Source organism: Apodemus sylvaticus, chromosome 12 (assembly GCF_947179515.1).
Source record: "Apodemus sylvaticus chromosome 12, mApoSyl1.1, whole genome shotgun sequence".
Lineage (NCBI taxonomy): Eukaryota > Metazoa > Chordata > Mammalia > Rodentia > Muridae > Apodemus > Apodemus sylvaticus.
In genome coordinates, this window is record NC_067483.1 from 98,530,881 (window position 1) to 98,551,866 (window position 20,986).

At 43.5% G+C, this 20,986-nt stretch overlaps 1 protein-coding gene across 5 annotated transcripts; it reads left to right on the plus strand.

Moving 5' to 3' along the window:
• The first annotated feature begins 1,323 nt into the window (after positions 1 to 1,323).
• Angel2 (angel homolog 2) lies at positions 1,324 to 20,483 on the plus strand. 5 transcript variants are annotated; one of them, XM_052200147.1, is made up of 9 exons: positions 1,324 to 1,560; positions 4,347 to 4,672; positions 9,090 to 9,346; positions 10,865 to 10,934; positions 12,727 to 13,148; positions 13,962 to 14,088; positions 14,845 to 14,902; positions 17,784 to 17,947; positions 18,929 to 20,483. In XM_052200147.1, the coding sequence occupies exons 1-9, from the start codon at positions 1,502 to 1,504 to the stop codon at positions 19,078 to 19,080; spliced, it is 1,635 nt and encodes a 544-aa protein (XP_052056107.1). In that variant the 5' UTR covers positions 1,324 to 1,501; the 3' UTR covers positions 19,081 to 20,483. The 5 variants fall into 5 exon arrangements, with proteins under 5 accessions (XP_052056107.1, XP_052056109.1, XP_052056108.1 ...); XM_052200149.1 differs by lacking the exon at positions 1,324 to 1,560 and adding an exon at positions 1,645 to 1,721; XM_052200148.1 differs by lacking the exon at positions 1,324 to 1,560 and adding an exon at positions 1,733 to 1,926.
• The last annotated feature ends 503 nt before the right edge of the window (positions 20,484 to 20,986 follow it).

Below are 20,986 nucleotides of genomic sequence, written 5' to 3' on the forward strand. Positions count from 1 at the left end.
AGACTGGTAATTGACAGGTCTTCTTTAAATCTGGTCCAGTTAATAATCCCATCAATGATCTTTTGTCTGCTATATGTTGTGTAGTCAGCAGAGTACTGGTTGAATAAATTTGGACAGGAGTCATGGGCACTGTTCACAAGTTCCTTACAATGTAATTATGGAACAAGGCATATAGGAAACTACTGGCCAGATGTAACTAATTATAAAATTGTGACCACCCTTAGAAAACACAGGACAGTACAAAACTGCAGCAGTGAGCCCTCATTTGTGGGATCTGCATCTGTAAACTGCCTACCTCCCAAAACCTACCTAAAATGTCCAAGTCAATCCTTACAGTGTTTTTAGTTTTTCTCTAACAAGGAGAAAGGCAAATTTTAGTTGCCTAGCGTATTTGTTCCTGAGGCTAAACAGGGCACTCTGCCCTCTTGAGTTGTCAGACCATAAAAAACTAACCTTTCTACCAACTACTCAGTGTCACTTTCCCACACTTTTACTGACTTTGCTATTGAAAATGGTCCCCAAGCATACTGCTGTAAGATTCTGAAGTGACAAAAGCTAATGATGTAATATAGGGAAAATGTGTGTACTAAATTATCTCTAGTTAGGTATGTGTCAGACTGTTGTTGGATCCGAGTTTAATGTTAATGGAATGACCATATAAATTAAATAAGGAACATAAACAAAACAAGATTCCATACTGGTTGATGAAAATGTGATCCGTGATGGTAACCGCAGTGCTCAAACATGCATGTGAGATGAGTCTGACGCATGCCTGGACTGCACAGCTAGACTTTTGTCTGAGAACACTCAAGAGTGTGCGTGTGTGATCAAAGACTAGCATTCCTAAGAATTCACTAATTCAGCATTACTGGCATGTTTACACACTATAAATACTGCAGGTAAAGAGAAACAACTATACACGGAAGATAAAGTATCTCTCGAAATTAACACAAGGAAAAGAACCAAACTTCCGAAGAAACTACTACCCACAGCTACACTGCTCGACCAAAGAACCTAGGCTCTACACTGGATCTGACAGACATGGATAATTAACTCTAGTGTGCAAGTGGGTTTTCTGGGATTTCCAAAAAAAATCAATGATAAAGTTCTATGGGAAGCCACAGAATAGTATTTCCTCAATGTGGAAATCTGCCATTTGGATCTACCCAACCACGTAAAAACACTTCAGGTCTCACGCAGCTCCTGCTCCTAAGACTTAAGCTGGCAAGCAATAGCCTTTGACTTCTTTAAGAGAAGGCCTGGAGCTCCGCCCTACCCGGAAATGGCTATCCGTGCACGCTCTGCGCATGCCCGGAGGCGCGCTGTTTAAGGAATTGCCCCAGAAGGCAAGATGGCGCTGCGGCCTGCGGCTAGACTCTCCTCCCAGCATGCCTAGCGGCCGACCCGTAGCCAAGTGATGGGGATCCGGTAGGGCCCAGCGAGTGGCTGGAACTGAGGCGCAGCCGCGGGCCAGGGCGTTGGGAGCTCACAGAGAGCCAAGATGGAGACGTGGCGCTGTGTGAGGAGGGGCTACGGCCGCTGTATGGCGGGACGAGTCCGGTCAGTTGCGGGCGGCCGGCGGGAAGAAGGGAGGGACTTGGAGGGGCGGGCGTGGCGGCCCGGCGGGGCGGGGCGGGGCGGGGCGGCGGGGCGCGGGAGGAAGGCGGAGGAAGAGGGTCCTCGGCGGGAACGCGCTCGCGCTCGGCGGCGCCGAGGGAGAGGTAACGCGCGGGCGGGCGGCGGCGGTGGCAGCCTCCTGGGCCCTGCCGCTGCGCGCGGCCTCCACGCCCGCCGCCGCCCGCGCGCGGGGCCCCGCCCGGAGGGAGGCTGCGCGCCCAGGGATGGCTGGGCCGCGTCCGGGGCTCGCACTCGTCGGTCACGCGGAGGCCAAGTTTCACCGCCCCTCAAGTTCTTGCTCCATCCTGGGTATTTTTCTTTAAATCCATTCATTGAGAGCCGGACGTGATGGCTCACGCCTGTAATCTCCACACCCCGGAGGCTGAGGCGGGAGGAGAATGAATTTGAGGCTGGCCTGGATGAGACAGCGAGCGTGACACTCCGCCTCCAAAAAATAAAAAATTAACTCGAAATTTTAAAGCGCCACGGTACATGCAGCCTCTAGTAATGTCACCCCAAATAGTATCCACCGAATCTTAGTTTTGTGTACCGATTATGTTTTTCTCCTATAAACTTTGAGGACGTAGCTATTAAGATTTCAATGGTTTGTATAACCTTTGAAACTATATGGTACCACGCGTGGGAAATAGCGCACTGTTGTTATGTAAGCCGTTGGGCTCTGTCTGCTCCAATCCTGGTTCTTATGCTGTGGCATTTTCTGAGTACCAGCTGTGTGCTTGGCCCCTTGGGTAGAGAGAGACTGGCCTTACAGAGAATACAGAGCTTCTAACCCTCAAAAGCTTACAAGAAAAAGATGTGGTATAAATAACTGCCAATCCAAAGAACAGGTGTCACAGTGCAGGTTGCAGTATAGAACAACATTTCAGGACAAACAGCAGGAGGATTAGGAGACCCACACCAGCCTGTGCAGAATGGGCTTGAACTTGTTTGTTTGGTTTGGTTTGGTTTGGTTTGGTTGGTTGGTTGTTTTTTAGAGAGGCAGGGTTTCTATCTCTGGCTGTCCTGGAGTTCATTCTGTAGACCAAGCTGGCATTCACCTCAGATCTACCCACCTCTGCCTCCTGAGTGCTGGAATCAAAGGCATGGGTCACCTCAGACATTTTTAATTAAAAAACAAAACAAAGCCAGGCGGTGGTGGCGCACGCCTGTAATCCCAGCACTCTGGGAGGCAGAGGCAGGTGGATTTCTGAGTTCGAGGCCAGCCTGGTCTACAGAGTGAGTTCCAGGACAGCCAGGGCTATACAGAGAAACCTTGTCTCGAAAAAACAAAAAAACAAAAAAAAAAACAAAAACAAAAAACAAAAAAAAAACCAAAACAAAACAAAAACCCAAAACAACAACATCAACAAAAAAAAAAAAAAAAAAAAAAAACCAAAACAAGATCCAAGTGCTGAAATCCCTTTGAATGACTTTCAGAGTCAATTGCAAGATATAATGCCTATGTTGTGCCCTTCAAGATTTACAGTTAGGTTGATTTAGGGAGTAATTTGAGAGTACTTAAGTTTCAAATATATAATACAAGTTATTTTTTCTAATGAAAACTAGCATAATAAAGAAATTTGACATGACAAAATCTTAAAAACTTAGTAGATGTTGAGACACAAACCCCAGAGACAGAATCCTCTGAACCCGAACATTTTGCCAGATAAAGCAGTAAGGAGTCAGTGCTTTTTGAGAACCTTAGAGTAACATGTCTATTAAATGTAAGCTTGGGTTGCCGGGATGATGGCTCAGTTAGTTAAGTGCTTGCTGTACAAGGCCAAGGACCTGAAATGGAATCCCCAGCTCCCATGGACAGGTGGGAAAGGCACCATAGTGCCGGGGAGGCAGGAGCAGGGGCAGGGGCATCCCAGAGCTGACCTGCTAGTCTAGGCAATTACATTGTTGCATCTCCCAAGTTCAGACAGAGATCTTGTCTCCAAATATAAGATCAAGACCAAAGATACGGGGTGTGAACCTCAGGGCTGTGCATACAGAGCACACCCACCTGCAAAGACACAAAATAGCAATCTTCAAAGACAAAATAGCAATCATCGTGTACTTGGCTTGAATTAATACAATAGTATCCGTTTGGAGTATCCCGTTGCTTTATAAACAATCCTTATTCTTTTTACTTTCCCCCAGGAGGCTGTATGCTTAGATAGAGGACCATGCTTTTCACCCATTGGTTAGTGAGGGAAGAAGCTTTGTAAAGCCAAAACCCTTTGACAGATTTTTTGTTTTTAGCTTTATCAGTGTTTAGAAAGAATTTAACTTTGTTATAAAAATACTATCCCAAAGCATGTTTTTACTCTAAACTCTAGTTGGAAGCAGACAAATTTGTTCTTAATTCTGCTATTTAACTGTTATGTTTGCTCTAGGTCTTATTTTTTGTTGAATTTTTGGTGCTAGAAATGTATTCTGCATACTAGTGTGTTAGGGAGTTCGCCTCTCAGTTGGATGGTGGACTGACTTTGGGAGCGGGGATGTGTGGTATCTTGGCAGCCTGACTGGTGTTTTCTCGTTGAGGATTTAGAATAATATCCACTACTGTTTAGGGGGAGAACATTGATGCTGATAAAGATGGGTGCTTTTCCCTTTATCCTTCACAGGGTTAGAAGTAAAGTTAAATATGACATGACATCTCATCTAGAGAAAATGTATTTGGATTCTGTGTACTTAAGATGAACACAAAGTGGTACCTGAAGGAGTGTCTTCTTTGTCTTTAGGTACTCCATGCTTCCCTATCCTCTAAAGAGTTTGGGTGGAGACTGGACCACGCCGTGGGGTGATCTGCAGAAGTACTGCTGGCGCAGACACATTTCCAGTTGTCTGAGGTGGCCAGGACATTACTCCCGTGCGCCCTACCCATACCTGAGTAGCAGGCACTTCTCTTTGAACTGTAGACCTCCTTTCCTGTTGGAGTCTGGAGCACAGTTTCAGTACTATAATTGGAGACCTGACCAACTGAGCAACACATCCTTGATCCATCTCTCTCGTTACGTCATGAACTCTGACAGAGATGAGCCCTCATCCAAACGAAGAAAACACCAAGGTAAAGATGTTTATCTTTAGGGAATGTTAGGCCACGCTGAAACCATCCTTTCTAATCCTGAAGCCATTCTCCATGTTTTAGAGGTGTAGGTGCTTCGTCTTAGCCAGTACTTGCTCGGTGCTAGGGATGGTATCTTTATTTTCAACTAGTCGTGTCTGGCTATCAGAGTAGAAAGCACTATAAGTAAAAAGACTTATATAGTCTACATAAGTACTTAGATAAGTAGACTATCTGACTAAAAATTAGAAAATGACTCCCATTAAGACTGTAGAAAACAGAAGTAGGTAACGCAGGCTTAAGAGTAGCTCTTATGGCAGTTTTTGAAAAGAGGCTTTGATGACGTAGAGATTGGCAGTGGAGGGCACTGATCTAAAAAAATGTTAATTTTGTGTTCTCATTTAAATAGAAATTTAAAAAATATAAAAGAATTCCTTTATTAGAAACAATCATAAAGAAAATATTTCAGTTTAAGAGTTTAGCTTGTTTAATCTGTATTTTGCAAATTAGCATCTATAAATATCTTAAGTATAATTTTTCTTTTCTTTTCAGTGCTAGGGATTGAACCCAGAACCTTGTACGTGTTCTGGTACTGAGCTATGCACCCAGTCCTAGGGTCGCAGTCCTAGAGTAACTCTTGACCTTTTAGAAAGGGAGCCATATCTTAGCCAACTTTGTGGGACTTTAAAAAACGATATTGATTCCATCAACTTTTCTCACGCTGTTTTTACTGTTTTACTCTTGCACTCCTACCCCACTGTATGAGGTATGTAGGGCTGGGGCTGCCTTCCTTCCCGACTCCAGCGTTCACAAGGACGCTTTAGAGGGCTGCATGGCAGTTGGTGTGTGGGACTGAGGCAGAGCTGGAAGGAGGAGCGGGCGTGAGCTCCTGGGGCATCGGGGTCAGGCTCCTTGTTCTTTGTTGCCAGAAAGTTCTCTGGAAGATTCACCTGGGTCCCAAGGCAGAAATTACTAATTGCTACAGTTACAAGGTGCTAGTTGGAATAACCAAACACATGTAAGTAGAAACTAAGCCCATAGCCATGGGCATCCATGTATATAGTATGTGCCTATAACATATGAAGATAAGAATCCTATGAGACATTGAAATCTGGGTCCTCAGAAGAACCAGTTGTTCTGATTACGTATCTGCTATTGATCAGGCCAACTTACATTCGTCTGTTGCCAACCTTTTGGTAATTCTGTGCTCTCTCAGATAGAGTTTTGACAGGCTGCACAAGCATTGTAAAGTTTAGGGAATGCTCCCTGCCCTTACTTACGTGCACTCTGTCACTGTGCCGTGAGCTCGGGGACCTCACTGACCTATGCTCCTTGGTTTTCTTTTCTTTTTGTTTTGTGTTTTTGTGGGGGGTTTTGTTTTTGTTTTGTTGTTTTTTTTTTTTTTCAAGACAAGTTTTCTCTGTGAAGCCCTGGCTGTCCTGGAACTCACTCTGTAGACCAGCCTGGCCTCAAACTCAGAAATCCACCTGCCTCTGCCTCCCAAGTGCTGGGATTAAAGGCAGGTGCCACCACTGCCTAGCACTCCTTGGTTTTCTAGTGTAATAAATAACACCTTCTTTGAATGTCTGTTAAAGATAAAGCAAGATATATACATGCCTAACATACAATTGGCTTCATAGTGGCTACTCAGAAGTTTTCCCAGAAATGATAGGGAATTACAGCTGCACACTGACGATTTCTGATTGCTGCCTGACTGTCTGTCTGTCCGTTCCTCCTAGGTGTTGAGAATAAGGAAAAGGCTCTTCGTTAAGCCACACATGTGATTCCGATATTTCACTAATACTTTCCAATCAAGAAAACAGCATTACTAATTTGCCTGTCACTTTAAAGTGGTACTTGAAGGATTTGTATGACACAGTCATGACTTTTTAATTAGGCACCCCAATACCTGCTCAGGCCTATTGCTCCCTTTCTTTGACTCATCTCTCTCCTCTGCTGTGATCACCTTGTTCCTCCTGACATGGAAGGTATATAAGATTTTGCAGTGTGAATCTATGTTGTAAAATATGTGATGGCCAGAGACTGTTCACTGTGTCAGTGGTTTTGAGATTGTCCTCCCTGGAACCTAGCCTGTGAACACATTTGTGACTATTCAGTAAAAACAGCTGTGGTCGGGATGGACTGTGTGTTTTCCCTCAGCAGAGATTCACAAGCAGGTGTCCTTGTGAAATGAAAAGCAATGCCAAAGGGCTCCACACGCTGCACAAATATGAAAGCCACCATATTAACCAGGTAATCAATGCCCTGGTCCTGGTATTTAAGAAGGATGTGATAATCATGTATTTACATGCTACTCTGTGTGTGCATGTTATCTGAGGGGCTGTGGTGAGTGTCCCTTCACTCTTGATGTCACTGTGGCAGTGGCCCAGAGTGGTGCTGCAGTGGGGGAAAGCTTACATAGGCATGATGGAGCCCTTCCATCCTGCTTATATACGAAGACGGCAGTGTATGACTGACCGCATAGGACACCCTAGTTGGTGAATGGCGTGCCTCAGTGTAGCTCTGTGGGGCAGTACTGTTAGTTTAATTGTAAACCTTGGGGTGAGATTCCCCATGTTCAGTGCAGGAGAGGGAAGAGCTAATGTATTTCACTCGCCTGGGCATAGGGCCTCTTGGGACAGAATTCTGCAGTTGTCAGACTTTTTTTCTCTCTCCTCTCCTCTCCCCTCCCCTCCCCTCCCCTCCCCTCCCCTCCCCTCCCCTCCCCTCTCCTTCTCTTCTTTTCTTCTCTTTCCTCCAACCTTTTCCTCTTGCTCTTCCCTTAGCACTTTCTCACCATCAGCTCCATCGTCCCCTCCAGCCTCACTAATCATACTGGTTATCTTCTGTCTGGTCAGATATCTCTTCACTACATGTAGCAGGGAGATGCTTATATACTGAGAAAAGTAATCTGGCAGAAGTAATTACCATAATATACTTTATTGGCAGCTGTATATAGTGTATGTATATTTTGATTATGAGTATGAATGTAGAAGACTATTTTAAATGGTAGCATATTTCCTTTTCACTGCATGTAAGTGTACCATTTCAATCTACTTCCTTTTTTTGTTTTGTTTTGTTTTTGTTTTGGAGAGAGGGACTCACATTGTAGCCCAGGCTGTCCTTAAATTCTTGGGAATTGTGCCTCAGCCTCCTGAGTTCTGGGATTGCAGATATGAGCCCTATATCCAGACAACTTTATTTAGTAGAATTTTATGCATTATAGTGTAGTGAATGAAGGCTATAGGAAGATAGTCTGTGGCCAAAAGCTGCCCTATACCCTCAGTATGCTTGGCTGCCCATCACCACGTCTGTTCTCTTCCCATTAGGTTTTCTTCATTGTTGAGTTTCTGGGTAACTAAACATTCCTTCTTGTTCTCCTGGCTTCCATGCCATTAAGCATGTCCTTACTAGTGTGACATAGTTAGGCCCGAGGTCAAAGGTGAGCATATGCAATTGCTATTTTTTCCCCCTGGCAAGAGGTATTGAACCTGCTCTCCAGATAAGTGCTCGACCTTGATTTTTTTTTTTTAAATCTCACTACATGTAATGAACTTCAGCTTTCCAAGTGCTGAACTATAGACATGTGTCACCAGGCCTGGCTGTGACTATATATGTATGTATATATATGCATACATGTACCCTCAGATGATGATTAATTTCTCATTGGAGGGGTATATTTAATTACAGAATCTCATCTTTTTCTATACACTTTTCATTGCTTTTTCAAATAATTGTATGTCTTTGCATAGCATGAACTTTGGTGCATTCTTGGAGGTTGTATGCAAGGCTCAGTCAGCAGCCTCTGCTGTTTGTCTAGAGCATTCTGTAAAGTCACACTAACTGTTGTTTTGGTAGACCTACATTACATTACAAGGCTCATTCTGTAACCTGTGATCTTAATAGTCAATATTGTCATTCTGCCTGCTCTTCCTGTTTGTAGCATTTTAGACACTAACCACTGTTCCACATATTGTCATTTATGTCACCCTCCATCCATGTGTAAACCAGGATTCTGAGCTGAGGTAACTAACAATCTTAATAGAGAATGAAGTGTGGTGGGAAGTCATTGGTGGCAGCCAGCTCAGGCAGTCAGTCTCTCTCTCCCTCTCTCCTTGCACTAAAGAATGCTAAGCATGACTGATGGCATCTTGACCAGGGACAAATGGGAAGTGCAGCCTCACAGTCTTAGGTTTTCAGCCTTCAGAAAGCGGTGGTAGCCCTCAGTCACCTTACGGATTTGCTACCTTATTGCCCGCCCAAAGACAGCTTGCAGCTAGTCAGTGTCATGTAGCCATCTCCTAGGGAAACATTTTACTCCATGGCTATGGGCATTTTCTTTAAGAAAGTATTTGTATACAGGAGAGTATCTGGTTCTCATTTGATTGATTGTTATATTTTGTCTAATATATTTTAATAGGAACAATAAAAAGGAATTGGGAGTATTTATGTAGCCATAATAAAGAGAATACGAAGGACCTTGAAGACAGAAATGTTGGCTCCACATGTGAGGACCGCGAAGATAAGTTTGACTTCTCAGTGATGTCTTATAACATCCTCTCGCAGGACTTACTGGAGGATAACTCGCACCTCTACAGACACTGCCGACGCCCAGTGTTACACTGGAGCTTTCGGTTTCCCAATATTTTGAAAGAAATCAAACATTTTGATGCAGATGTAAGTGTGTAAAGCAGTAGTAGAGCTTTTCATCCGAGGAAAGTGTGGATGAGAGTACCGTCACAAGCAGTGTCTCACTTACTGCACGCTCCTGGGGAAGGAGCTGCTCTTAGCTAAGTATGGCTGTCTTGCTGGTGGTGACTGATAGAAATAATCACCCAACTTTTCAAAGAGCTGAAACTTTTAAAGTATTGGTCAACTTTGAGACTCAGATTGGAATCATTCTAAATAAAAATATTGGGCTTGACATTTCAGTAATTTGTGCAAAAAAAATGCATCTACACAATAAGATGATAACATTTAAAGAATGCTAATTGGGTTTTGTTTGTTTTGAGACGGGATCTCTGATACCTCACACTGGCCTCAAATTTATCTAGGATGACCTTGAATTCCGTCTCTACTAAGTGTTGAGATTGCAGGCATGTGCCACCATGAAAAGAGACAGTGGGTTTTTTTTGGGGGGGGGGGTAAGGATTAAGGGGGTGAGCTGGGGATGCTGGGATGAAACCAATGTCTTTGGAAAGGATGCACAGGGCTGGGTAAATGCATCAGTGGTTAAGAGCACTGACTGCTCTTCTAGAGGACTTGGATTCAATTCCCAGCAACTATATGGCAGCTCACAACCATCTGTCAGTTCCAAGAGATCTGCCGTCCTTTTCTGACCTCTATTGTCATTGCACAAACATGGTGCACAGAAATTCAGGCAAAGCATTTGTATACATAAAATAAATCTCAAAAAAATTATTTTAAAGAACAGAATCGCCAGGCAGTGGTGGCGCACGCTTTTAATCCCAGCACTTAGGAGGCAGAGGCAGGCCGATTTCTGAGTTCGAGGCCAGCGCGATCTACAGAGTGAATTCCAGAACAGGTATACAGAGAAACCCTATCTTGAAAAACCAAAAAAAAAAAAAGACTCCTGAGCCAAGTATGACGCCATGTCTATAATCTAACACTTGGCTGAAGCAGCCTTAGTTTAGGCTGTTCTGGGTTATATAGTGACACTATGTTTTTGTTTTGTTTTAAAACAAACCAGAAAAATGTAGTCATGATGAACATGGAAATTCACGAAAGATAGTTTTACATATAAAAGATACAAAAAGCTTTTTCAAGAACTAGACCATTTTGAGTGGTAAGATGCGATTCTATATGAGTGTGGGCCATGGTTTTGAAGTGTATTATAAGATGTTTAGAAACATATTTCTTGTGATATAGAATATTTGAGAGCAGTAATTTTTTTCAAAAAATGAGAAAAAGACATGCAGGCAGGCAAGCTGGGTGGAGGTGGTATATATCTTTAATCCTAGCACTTAGGAGGCAGAGGAGTGTGGATCTCTAAGTTCAAGGCCAGCAGTTCCAGAATATCCAAGGTTACACAGAGAAACCCTATCTTGAAAAAAAACAAAAATAAAAGTAAATAGCATTAATTCTAAAAATAAGAAAAAATATATATACAACTTTGATGTCTGCTGTATCAGTTAAACAGAATTCATATTTGCATCTGTTTTAATTTTCTTCAAGGTGCTTTGTCTACAGGAAGTTCAAGAAGATCATTATGGGACAGAGATCAGGCCAAGTCTGGAATCACTGGGTATAATGTAACTTTTGTTTACTTTAGCCAGATTTATTCTTGCAGAATTGTTATTTAAACATAAGTTTTTAAACAAAAAAAAGTATGATAACATTTGGGGATAACTTATTTTTTTAAAAAATCTCTTTGAGATTTATTTTTATGTATAAAAGTTTTACCTGCATTTTGATATCCTTGGGGGATCAGAAAGGGTCAGATATCCATCCTGGAACTGGAGTTAAAGATAGCTGTGAGCCACCATGTGGGTGTTAGGAACTCAACCTGGTCCTTTGCTAGAGCAACAAGTGCTCTTCTTAGTCATTGAGCCACCTCTCCAGCCCTGGGGATAACTTTTACTTTTTATTGATTATTTTACGGGTATGAGTGTTTTGTCTGCTTGTATGTCTGTGCACCATGTGTGAGCCTCAAGTCTGTGGAGACCAGTTACCTTGTTTTTTTGGTCTTTTTGTTATTTTGTCTTTTTTTTTTTTTTTTTTTTTTTAACAGAGCTGAGGACCGAACCCAGGGCCTTGCGCTTGCTAGGCAAGCGCTCTACCACTGAGCTAAATCCCCAACCCCTGTGGAGACCAGAAAAGAGAGATCCCGCAGCATTATAGTTAATAGGCAGTTATGAGCCACACTGTAGGTACTAGAACTAAACACAGGTCATCTTTGAGAGCAGCCGGTGCTCTTAACTGCTGAGCCATCTCCAGTGCCTTTGGGATAACTGTTAGTTTTGAAAATGTGATACTGTTTCAAAATGTCAAGCAAATCCATTTCTGCTGGAAATTCAGCTACTGTACCACTGTGGGTCAGTGCTGCAGATGAGGGCAGGGCCACCTACCTTATCAGTAGGAGGCTTTGCTGTGGCTGTTTGATGAACCAGCTTTACGAAGCCTCTCGTCTGCAGGCGTGAGACACTGCCCACATGGCATTCGTCCACTCATCAGGCGCCTGACCTTGCACTGTTGTGGAACTGAGCAGCTTTGGTCTCTACAGCGGCTCCTCCCTAGTGCCATGTGTGTATGTGAACATGGGCGAGGAAAGCAGACGGGAAAGATTTAGGCGAAGTTTGGACAAGGATTTGGAGGAGGTGAAAGTGGAGTCATACCTAGAGCATTCTTGTCCGCAGAGCCAGTAGGGGAGAGGCTCCCATGGCGACATGCATTCATGCTGTATGGGCAGAGGGTGAGGTGGGAGAAGAGAACACAAAGACCAGAGTGACTACTGTGAGCCTCGCTGTTTATGTTGGGACTGAGTTGGAGGGATAGCCCTGCCCTAAAGAAACCTGAGCATACTGTTTTTGAGATAAGGTCTTGCTGTGTGACCCAGGTTGGTTCAAACTCACAATTCACCTCCTTACAAATGCTTGCATTACAAGTGTATAAGACCATTCCCTGCCTTACATTATAAGGTGTGTGGTATGGTGAGCCTCATTGTAATCCTAGCACTTGGATACAGCAGCATTATCAGGAGTTGTGGCCACTGGAACTGTATAACAAGTTCAAGGAGGGCCTGAGAGCCACAGTGGATCCCGTCTCAGACCATGGCGCTGGGAATGCAGCTGCATCTGAGTGCCTGCCTGCCGTCATCCGGAGCACCTCTGCCACAGCTAAGAGAGAAACTAAGACTTTGCAGGATTGATTTTCTTCAGTGCTGAAGTTGAAATACTCAGGCCCAACTCTTGCCTAAACTTTGGTTTAAAAATGTCGTAGCACCCTGTCTTATAGAATATGCTTTGTTAAACAGTGCTTTAAAATCTTAAGAGAAATGTGTTTGACATAGTCTCTCTTTTAAAATTCATTCCCTGTAGGTTACCACTGTGAATATAAGATGAAAACAGGAAGGAAGCCCGATGGCTGTGCCATCTGCTTCAAACATTCCAAGTTCTCGCTCTTATCTGTGAACCCAGTGGAGTTCTGCCGCCGTGATATCCCTCTGCTGGACAGAGACAACATTGGATTAGTTTTACTCCTGCAGCCCAAGATCCCACGTGCTACCTCTCCATCCATCTGCATAGCTAACACTCATCTGCTGTATAATCCACGGCGTGGTGATATTAAGCTGACCCAGCTGGCGATGCTGCTAGCAGAGATTTCCAATGTGGCCCATCGCAAAGATGGCAGCTTATGTCCCATTGTTATGTGTGGTGACTTTAATTCTGTTCCTGGTTCTCCACTCTATAGTTTCATAAAGGAAGGAAAATTAAATTACGAAGGTCTTGCGATTGGAAAGGTAAGTGCCCGTTTCATCTGTGTGAGGAAGCCAGCTTTGGCTGTTCTACCCATCAGGATGAGGGGATGGTCATCAACAGAGTGAAGGTGGTCATTGCATAACTGAAAACCCTGGGCGTCTAGTACTGCTCACACTAAAAGATGATGATCCCCATAGCTATGAATGAGTGGCCTCATTCACTCGGGTTGATCTTGTCTTTTCCACTTATGAAAGCTTTCTGTCTAAAGGAATTAGCTGGTAGAAATAGAAGTTTGACAATGAGGGTAACTTGAAAGCCCCCTTCACACGGGATAGGAGGAGTCTGAATGCTGGACAGGGACAATACAGTAATTTAATATTCTTTATATAAGCTACCCTTTACATAATACTGTTTTCCTTGTGCAGTGCTAAATACTTTTATTCTTCAGCTTGGAATTGTTTGTATTTGGCTCTGAATGTTATATCCATGCTTCCCTCCACCTGTTTTAGATCATTTGATTTTCAGTTATTTAACCAAAGTAAGTCCTCCACCAACAAGAACTTTGAATGGTAGTTTTAAATTTGATTTTAGAACTTAGCATCTGACACAATAGAAACTATATTACAGATAACAGAGTTTTAGTGGGAAGCCATAGACATTTATATGTCCACATAAGGAAACATACATGTGAAAAGCCTGCATTTCCATGTAATGAGTGCTTTCTGAACTGTATCTGGATGGAAGTGAAGGGCCTGCTTATCGTTTCTGATTACCTCCCATGAAAAACATGAACATTTTAGTACATAAATAGTTAAAGTCTGTTCACTTAAGATGCCTGTTGAAATTCTGTGCAGGTATCTGGCCAGGAACAATCTTCACGGGGACAAAGAATTTTATCTGTTCCAATTTGGCCCCCAAACCTAGGCATCTCTCAGAACTGTGTTTATGAGGCACAGCAGGTTCCCAAAGTAGAAAAGACAGGTGAGTGTGAGGGGTACATTTCGGCAGTCTGCTGGGTAATGTTCTTCCCTTTGAAGTCAGAAAGCTTAAATGTCAAACTTTTAGTATCTGGCATGAATGTTCATGCATACAAATGTAAATAGCTTTTGCTCATTCTTTTTTTGATGTGCTCCAAATTTCCTTTTTAAGAGTTAAATTTTGGGCCGGGCGGTGGTGGCGCATGCCTGTAATCCTAGCACTCTGGGAGGCAGAGGCAGGCGTATCTCTGAGTTCGAGGCCAGCCTGGTCTACAGAGTGAGTTCCAGGACAGCCAGGGCTACACAGAGAAACCCTGTCTCGAAAAAACCAAATCCAAAAAACAAAAAACAACAACAACAAAAAAAAAGAGTTAAATTTTGGGACTGGAGAGATGGCTCAGAGGCCCTGAGTTCAATTCCTAGCAACCACATGGTGACTCACAACTATCTGTAATGGGATCTGATGCCCTCTTCCAGTGTGTCTGAAGAGAGCAACAGTGTACTTACATACATAAAATAAATCTTTTTTAAAAAAAGTTAAATTCCTGTGTTAATTATGCATGAGTAACTTGCATGTTGCCTTGGAGTTGTTTGCACTTCCCCCAGTTCTGTAGACCATCAAAATATAGACTATAGGATGGAACATTTAACCAAACATCTCAACTAGACATGAGTCTGACTCTAGAGAAAGCTGTGGTGTGGCAAACTAGAACAGAACTGTATGCACACTGGATTGATATGATTCCCTCTGCTCTTTCAGACAGTGATCTGACTCCAGCACAGCAGGAGAAAGCGGAGGCCCCAGTGTCAGCTGACAAGTGAGTTCTGGAAGGCAGCAGTGCACAGTCCCTGACTTTAACTGAATAACATAAAATTCTCTAACAGAAAACACTTGGATCCAAAATGGAGTTGGTGCTATTCCACGGTGCAAAGGCTGCTGGGTTTAAGACCGATACACATGAATTCCAGGTCTGACTGCTGCTTTATAGCTGTGAGAATCAAACATGTCTAGGGTTCTATTTCTTCACCTGGGTTGTAAGGATTCATAGAGCCCAGGTGTGTAAAGCAGTGTTTCATCACCGTGGAATAGCACCGACTCCATTTTGGATCCAAGTGAACATGCTTCAGGGAGTGTTCTGGAAAACAGCATGTGGGCCTGAACTGGCCCAGGAACCCTGAAGTGTATGTCATTATGTATTTAAAGAGCCCAGGTCACAGGAAAGGATCTCCCCTTTTGTAGGACCCTTAGTCTTGTTTGACTCACTAGATCCCAGGCTACGTATGGGCAATGTGACCAGACACCAAGCTGTAGGGAGGAACATTGTCATTTCTTCTTGAATTGTAGGAAAAACATGAAGCAGAATAAAGAAGCCTGTGTCAGGTTATTAAGAAACCTGTGTGCTTGAGCTGTGATTGACCAGTGAGTGGATGGCAATTCTTGAAGGCAGAGACCTAGATCTGTCTCTTTAAGATTCTTGAGATGTTTATTTTATATTGTAACTCAGATTTTCTTCAGCATTTAAATGTAGGACCCACATTAAAAGCATATCTCCTTCAATTTATCATCTCTTTCAGTTTTAGTTTGAATGTGTTGTTTTGACAGAAAAAAATTCTTATAGTAAAGAAAGAAGCAATTTTAGCATTTCAAACATAGCAAGTTCCCCTATAGTTGATCAAATAAAGGTGATGTAACTATGATGGTTTTGAAAAGTTAGATCTCTTACAAGGTTTAGCTGTGTAGCCTTGGCTAGCTTAAGCTTTTGCCCCCTTAGCCTCCTTCCTTCTTTCCTGCCTCTACCTCCAAAGTGCTGGGATCTGTTTGGAAATCAAGATTCTGTGTATGCTAAGCAAGAACTCTTTTTCTGTACTTTTGTAGGTTTTCTTGTTTTGAGGCAGGGCTTTTTTTTTTTTTTTTTTTTTTTTTTAATGTAGGCCAAGATGGCCTTGAACTCACAATCCTCCAGCCTCCTGAACGCTGAAGTTACCCGCTTAAGCTATCACACCCTGTCCCCCTTAGCCTCCTAAGAACTACAGTTACACTGTGCTGCCATGCCCTTCCCGAACTCTGGCATTGGTAAGATGTGAGACTAATGTGTGTATGCCCAGCATGTCTGTAAACTGAGACCCTGACAGTAAGATTACAGCTTGGAGGAGGCTTAACTTACTTTTATGTCTCATTGTATAGCTCAAGCTAGCTCCAGCTTCCCACATGTGAAATTACAGACATGCACCACCTCTTATATCTTATTAATGCTATAACTATCAATCCTTAGACATGTTACAGAGTCACCTGTGTTTACTGACTTAGCTTACAAAGTCAAGGGCCCTATGTTTAATTTAGTGTTCTGTCATGTGCATTGATAGTTGCCTGTGTGTGTGTCTATGGGAGGACATTGGATCCCCTGGAACCAGAGTTACAGTTGTGAGCTGCCATGTGGGTGCTGGGAATTGAACCTCAGTCCTTCGGAAGAGCAGCCAGTGCTCTTAACTGCTGAGCCATCTCCCCAGTCCAAAGGACCACATTTCTGTGTGTCACTCAGCACCTACAATGGTGTATAGAATTTCTGTGTGTCCCTCAGCACCTACAATGGTGTATAGAATTTCTGTGTGTCCCTCAGCACCTACAATGGTGTATAGAATTTCTGTGTGTCCCTCAGCACCTACAACGGTGTATAGAATTTCGGTGTGTCCCTCAGCACCTACAATGGTGTATAGTATTTCTGTGTGTCCCTTGGCACCTACAATGGTGTATAGAATTTTTCTTTATAGCATAAATGGCTCCTAAAATTCATGACATATTAGAAAATAATCTTAGTCCTTTTTTCAGTAGCATGCCGTGTGTTTGCAGTGGTGGATGTGAGCCCCTGGAGCTGTGCTGAGAGGCAGCACAGACATGACAGGCCTGTGGCTTCTCAAGCCACAGATGGCCAGATGGTCCCATGTGGCCCTGCACGCACTGACTATTGAGAGCATCCTTCAAGACACAACCCAAGCCAGGCAGTGCTGGCACACCCCTAATCCCAGCACTTAGGAGGCTGAGGCAGGCGGATCTCCCAAGTTTGAGGTCAGTCTGATCTACAGAGTGAGTTCCAGGACAGCCAGGGCTACAGAGAGAAACCCTCTCTCGAAAACTTAAAAAAAAAAGAAAGAAAAAGAAATACAACCCAGAAGAGCAAGCTGTTGCTCATTATATAAATGGAGGCTCTCACGTGTATAATTTTAAGATCTGATTAGCATATTGATACTTTTTACCCCATTTGCTGGGTTTTGGACGCCATTTGTTTACATTCACTGTATCAGTAAAGGAGCTCTCACTTGGAATATGATTTATTTAAGTCAAACTCATCTAGCTGGGTGTGGGGCCTACATTTGGTGGTTGAGGCAGAAATATCATGAAAAGAGGGCCAGCCTGGACTATGTAATGATATTGAGACTAGCCTGATCTATATAATCTCTCAAAAAAAACCCAGGCATGGTGACTTACACTTACACCAGTACTCAAGCAGCTAATACAAGAATTGCCACAGATTTGAGGCCAGCCTAAGCTATAAAGTAAATTCCAGTCCAGCTGGGCTATAATGTAATACCTTGTCTAAGAAAGAAAATCAAAAGTATCCTAGTCTTTGTCTGAGACTGGAGTAAAAGGTAATGTTCCTATGAAATCTTGACAGACACTAAGCCCTTTTTGTTTTGCTTTAGAGTGTCCTCGCATCTACAGCACGGGTTCAGCTTGTCATCTGTCTATTCCCATTATGTTCCTGACACCGGAGTTCCAGAGGTGACCACCTGCCATTCCCGAAGTGCCATAACTGTGGATTATATTTTCTACTCTGCAGAGAAGGAGGACACTGCTCGGGGCCCAGGTAAAGAGCGCAGGGCCTGAGCTGAGCACAGCAAGGCAGAGGGCTAGCTGAAGGGGTAGGAGGATGAACGGGTCATGTGACTACAGACTTAGTCTACAGAGAGCAAGGCAGCAACAAGCCCCAGCACAAACTCTCCCAGAGCTGCAGCCTCAGTTGGCCCTTTGGTGCCAGTTGGGATCTGTCCTAGGCTGCCACCCCTCTTCATCATAGATCCTGCTGCCCCGTGGCACCACCGACGGGGTGGTGAAGAACCACAGCTCTGTGATGGCTTTCAGCAGGTCAGAGTCATGCTGCCCACAGCAGACAGTGGCCATGCTGACCTGGGGGAGAGTGCTCTTAGAAACACTAGTGGGCAGTACACTCCTTGTTACAGTTCAAGAAATCAAGTTATAAGCCAACTGAGGGATTTCAAACAGGAAGCATTGAGATAACTGGAAACCTAGTATCTGGAACCCGTAGTATCAGGTTGTTTCACTAAACCAGCTACCCACTATGCCTGCTCTCAGTTTAGACAGTAAGGTCTGGAAGTTGCCATGCTTACAGAGTTCACTAGGTGGCAGGAGAGTGCCAGGGGTCAGCAGCTCCAGTCAGGGCACCTAAAGCATGTCACCCTTCGCTTGGGTGGAGAATGACTGGGCTCAGACCATGCCATCTCACCCTGCAGTCACCTTGGCAGCCCCTGCCAGGCTTAGCTCTGACTCTGTGCTTCAGAGTGGACAGGTTGTCAGTCTCAGATTATTAACAATTTTATGTTACATTGTATAAACTGTATTAACTGAAATAGAAAAAAATATCTGACATAAATACATGAAGCTACTGTTTAAGGATTATTAGTGACAACTTTATAAAACCGAACTCTAAAAGTTTTCATGTTAGCTTTCTGGGGGGGGAGGGGGTGGCTTCGGGTTCTGTTCCAGTGTTTTGTTTTTTAAAAAAACTTGTTTAATGACAGTTTCACTAAATGTGTGTTTCTTTACGTAGGAGCTGAAGTTGCTTTGGTTGGTGGCTTGAAACTTCTAGCTAGACTGTCACTTGTAACAGAGCAAGACTTGTGGACCGTGAATGGCCTTCCCAATGAGCACAGCTCCTCAGACCACCTGCCTTTGCTAGCCAAGTTTAGGCTGGAGCTCTGACGACTGCTCCTTCACACAACTTCCTGTCTATATTCAAAGATGTAAAAAATTTAAGTATTTGCATGCTGTTCATTTTTGTGCTGTGGGGTTCTGAATTTCTGTTATATGCTTGAAACAGATTGGAAGAAACAAATTTACAACCTTTTTTAATGAAATATTTTCCTGATATCTGTTATTTAAAGAACTTTATTGTAAATGCCTTCTAAGTTCTGGTGAAGTTGACAGCGTTTTTTAAAATGCCCTTCACCTCCTTGGCCCTCAAGGCGGGAAGTCAGTGCTTTGTAGTACATCCGCTGGTCGGCACAGCTTAGCTCCCTGCTTTGTCTGGAGACCTAATTTCTTCAGGAGAGGCCTGTGCTTGTTCTTAGAAATCACTGGGTCATTCTCCACAAGGGGTCCAAGCTTCTGAAGAGGCTTGATGATGTGTTTGCTGTAGAGAGCACTTGAGCCTTGTCACTGAAGCCCCGAGCTGTGGATGTGCCCACATTTTGTAGTGGAAATGGTTGAGAAGTGGAGGCCACTCTCAGAAGAGCAAGGCTCCGAGGGAGAGAAGGTGACGCACACCTATAATCTGACTAGTGTTTGGAAGTGGCAGCAAGAGGGTTAGCCGCTGAAAGCCAGCTTTAGCAACATAGCAAGTTTGAAGCCAGCCTGGGTTACATGAAACACTGTCTTAAGATCAAAAAAAAAAAAGAGACAAAGTCCTTTATGTCTGTCCACTCCTGTCCTGGGCAAAGGTTGCTCTAAGGAAAGCAGATGGGCCAGTTGCATCTAAGAACATCCTTAATCCCAGCATCCAGGAGACAGAGGTGGAAGGAGTGCTGTGGGAGTCAATCCCAGGCTGACTAGGGCTGCACACAAGGCCCTGTGTCTCAAAGACCAACAAGGTGGCAGACCCCAGCTTGGACCTCTGTCTCCTGCACCTCCCTTTCTGTTTAATGCTAGTGGAAGGTCCTTGGGCCAGGAGTGACATTTTGTTGAGCCAATTTTGTATAAATTTATTAGAGAATTGGTCTATGGAAGGAAGGGGAGCTCTACAGCTGTTTGTCATTTGCCTCCAACAAGCAGTAGTCTTGTGGGGAGGTGTTGCTTAGACCCGGGAGCCTCCCTCACTGTTGGCCGTGGCATCGAGCTTTCTGGTGCAGTGGTGCAGCAGTGTACGGTGGCCTACACTGTCCGCACAGCCTCACAGCACCTGGCTAGCCAGTAGCTTATGGTGTACAGTGTCGAATGATAGAATCCTAAATGTAAGTAGAAATTTCTCTACTTTTTAAAATAGTAGACTCAGATTATAGGCATTTTTACTAAGTCATTACTGTGCAGAAATAAATGTTTTCTACGGTGGTTTTTATTAATAGAATGTTTTAAATTAGACAATAAATCTTTGCAATTTAAATTTTTAACTCCTTTATTCCAGTTATTTTGTGTACTAGACTACTGCCCCAGGTGTGCAGACTAAGAAGGGCCCAGGGGCCCTGAGCAAGCCAGCTGGCTCGCTTTGCTTTTCCTGTAGAGTATTAATATGGTGCTGGGATGGTCCATGGCTTTCAGGAGTCCTTTGTGGGGTGCTAAGGAGCCTGGTTAGAGACATCATCACTATCAAATTGTAGTGGTAATTGTCTCTTTAATATGGAGGGCTTGTTGAGTTAATTTGTACAGACATCATTGTAGGCAAACTAACATTCATAAAAACCTTTGTAAAGTTTTCATATCCCAATGACTATAATGTGAATTTAGGCCTGTTTCATGTACAGTACTTTGATAGTTAGTTCATAAATTGCTGTTAGCTTATTGTTAATATGTGGCTACTCAATACTTCTCACAGGCTTTTAAAATTCCAATAAAAATTATCTATTTTCTCTACTGTTGTGAACAGAGAGGAGCTGGCAACTCTTCTAGGCTTTGT

Excerpts from the sequence above, each read along its gene's own strand:
- Angel2 (XM_052200147.1), top strand. The coding sequence starts at position 1,502 with ATGGAGACGTGGCGCTGTGTGAGGAGGGGCTACGGCCGCTGTATGGCG. Across the intron at positions 1,561-4,346 it reads TGTATGGCGGGACGAGTCCG|GTACTCCATGCTTCCCTATC; the intron begins GTCAGTTGCGGG and ends CTTTGTCTTTAG. Across the intron at positions 13,149-13,961 it reads AAGGTCTTGCGATTGGAAAG|GTATCTGGCCAGGAACAATC; the intron begins GTAAGTGCCCGT and ends AATTCTGTGCAG.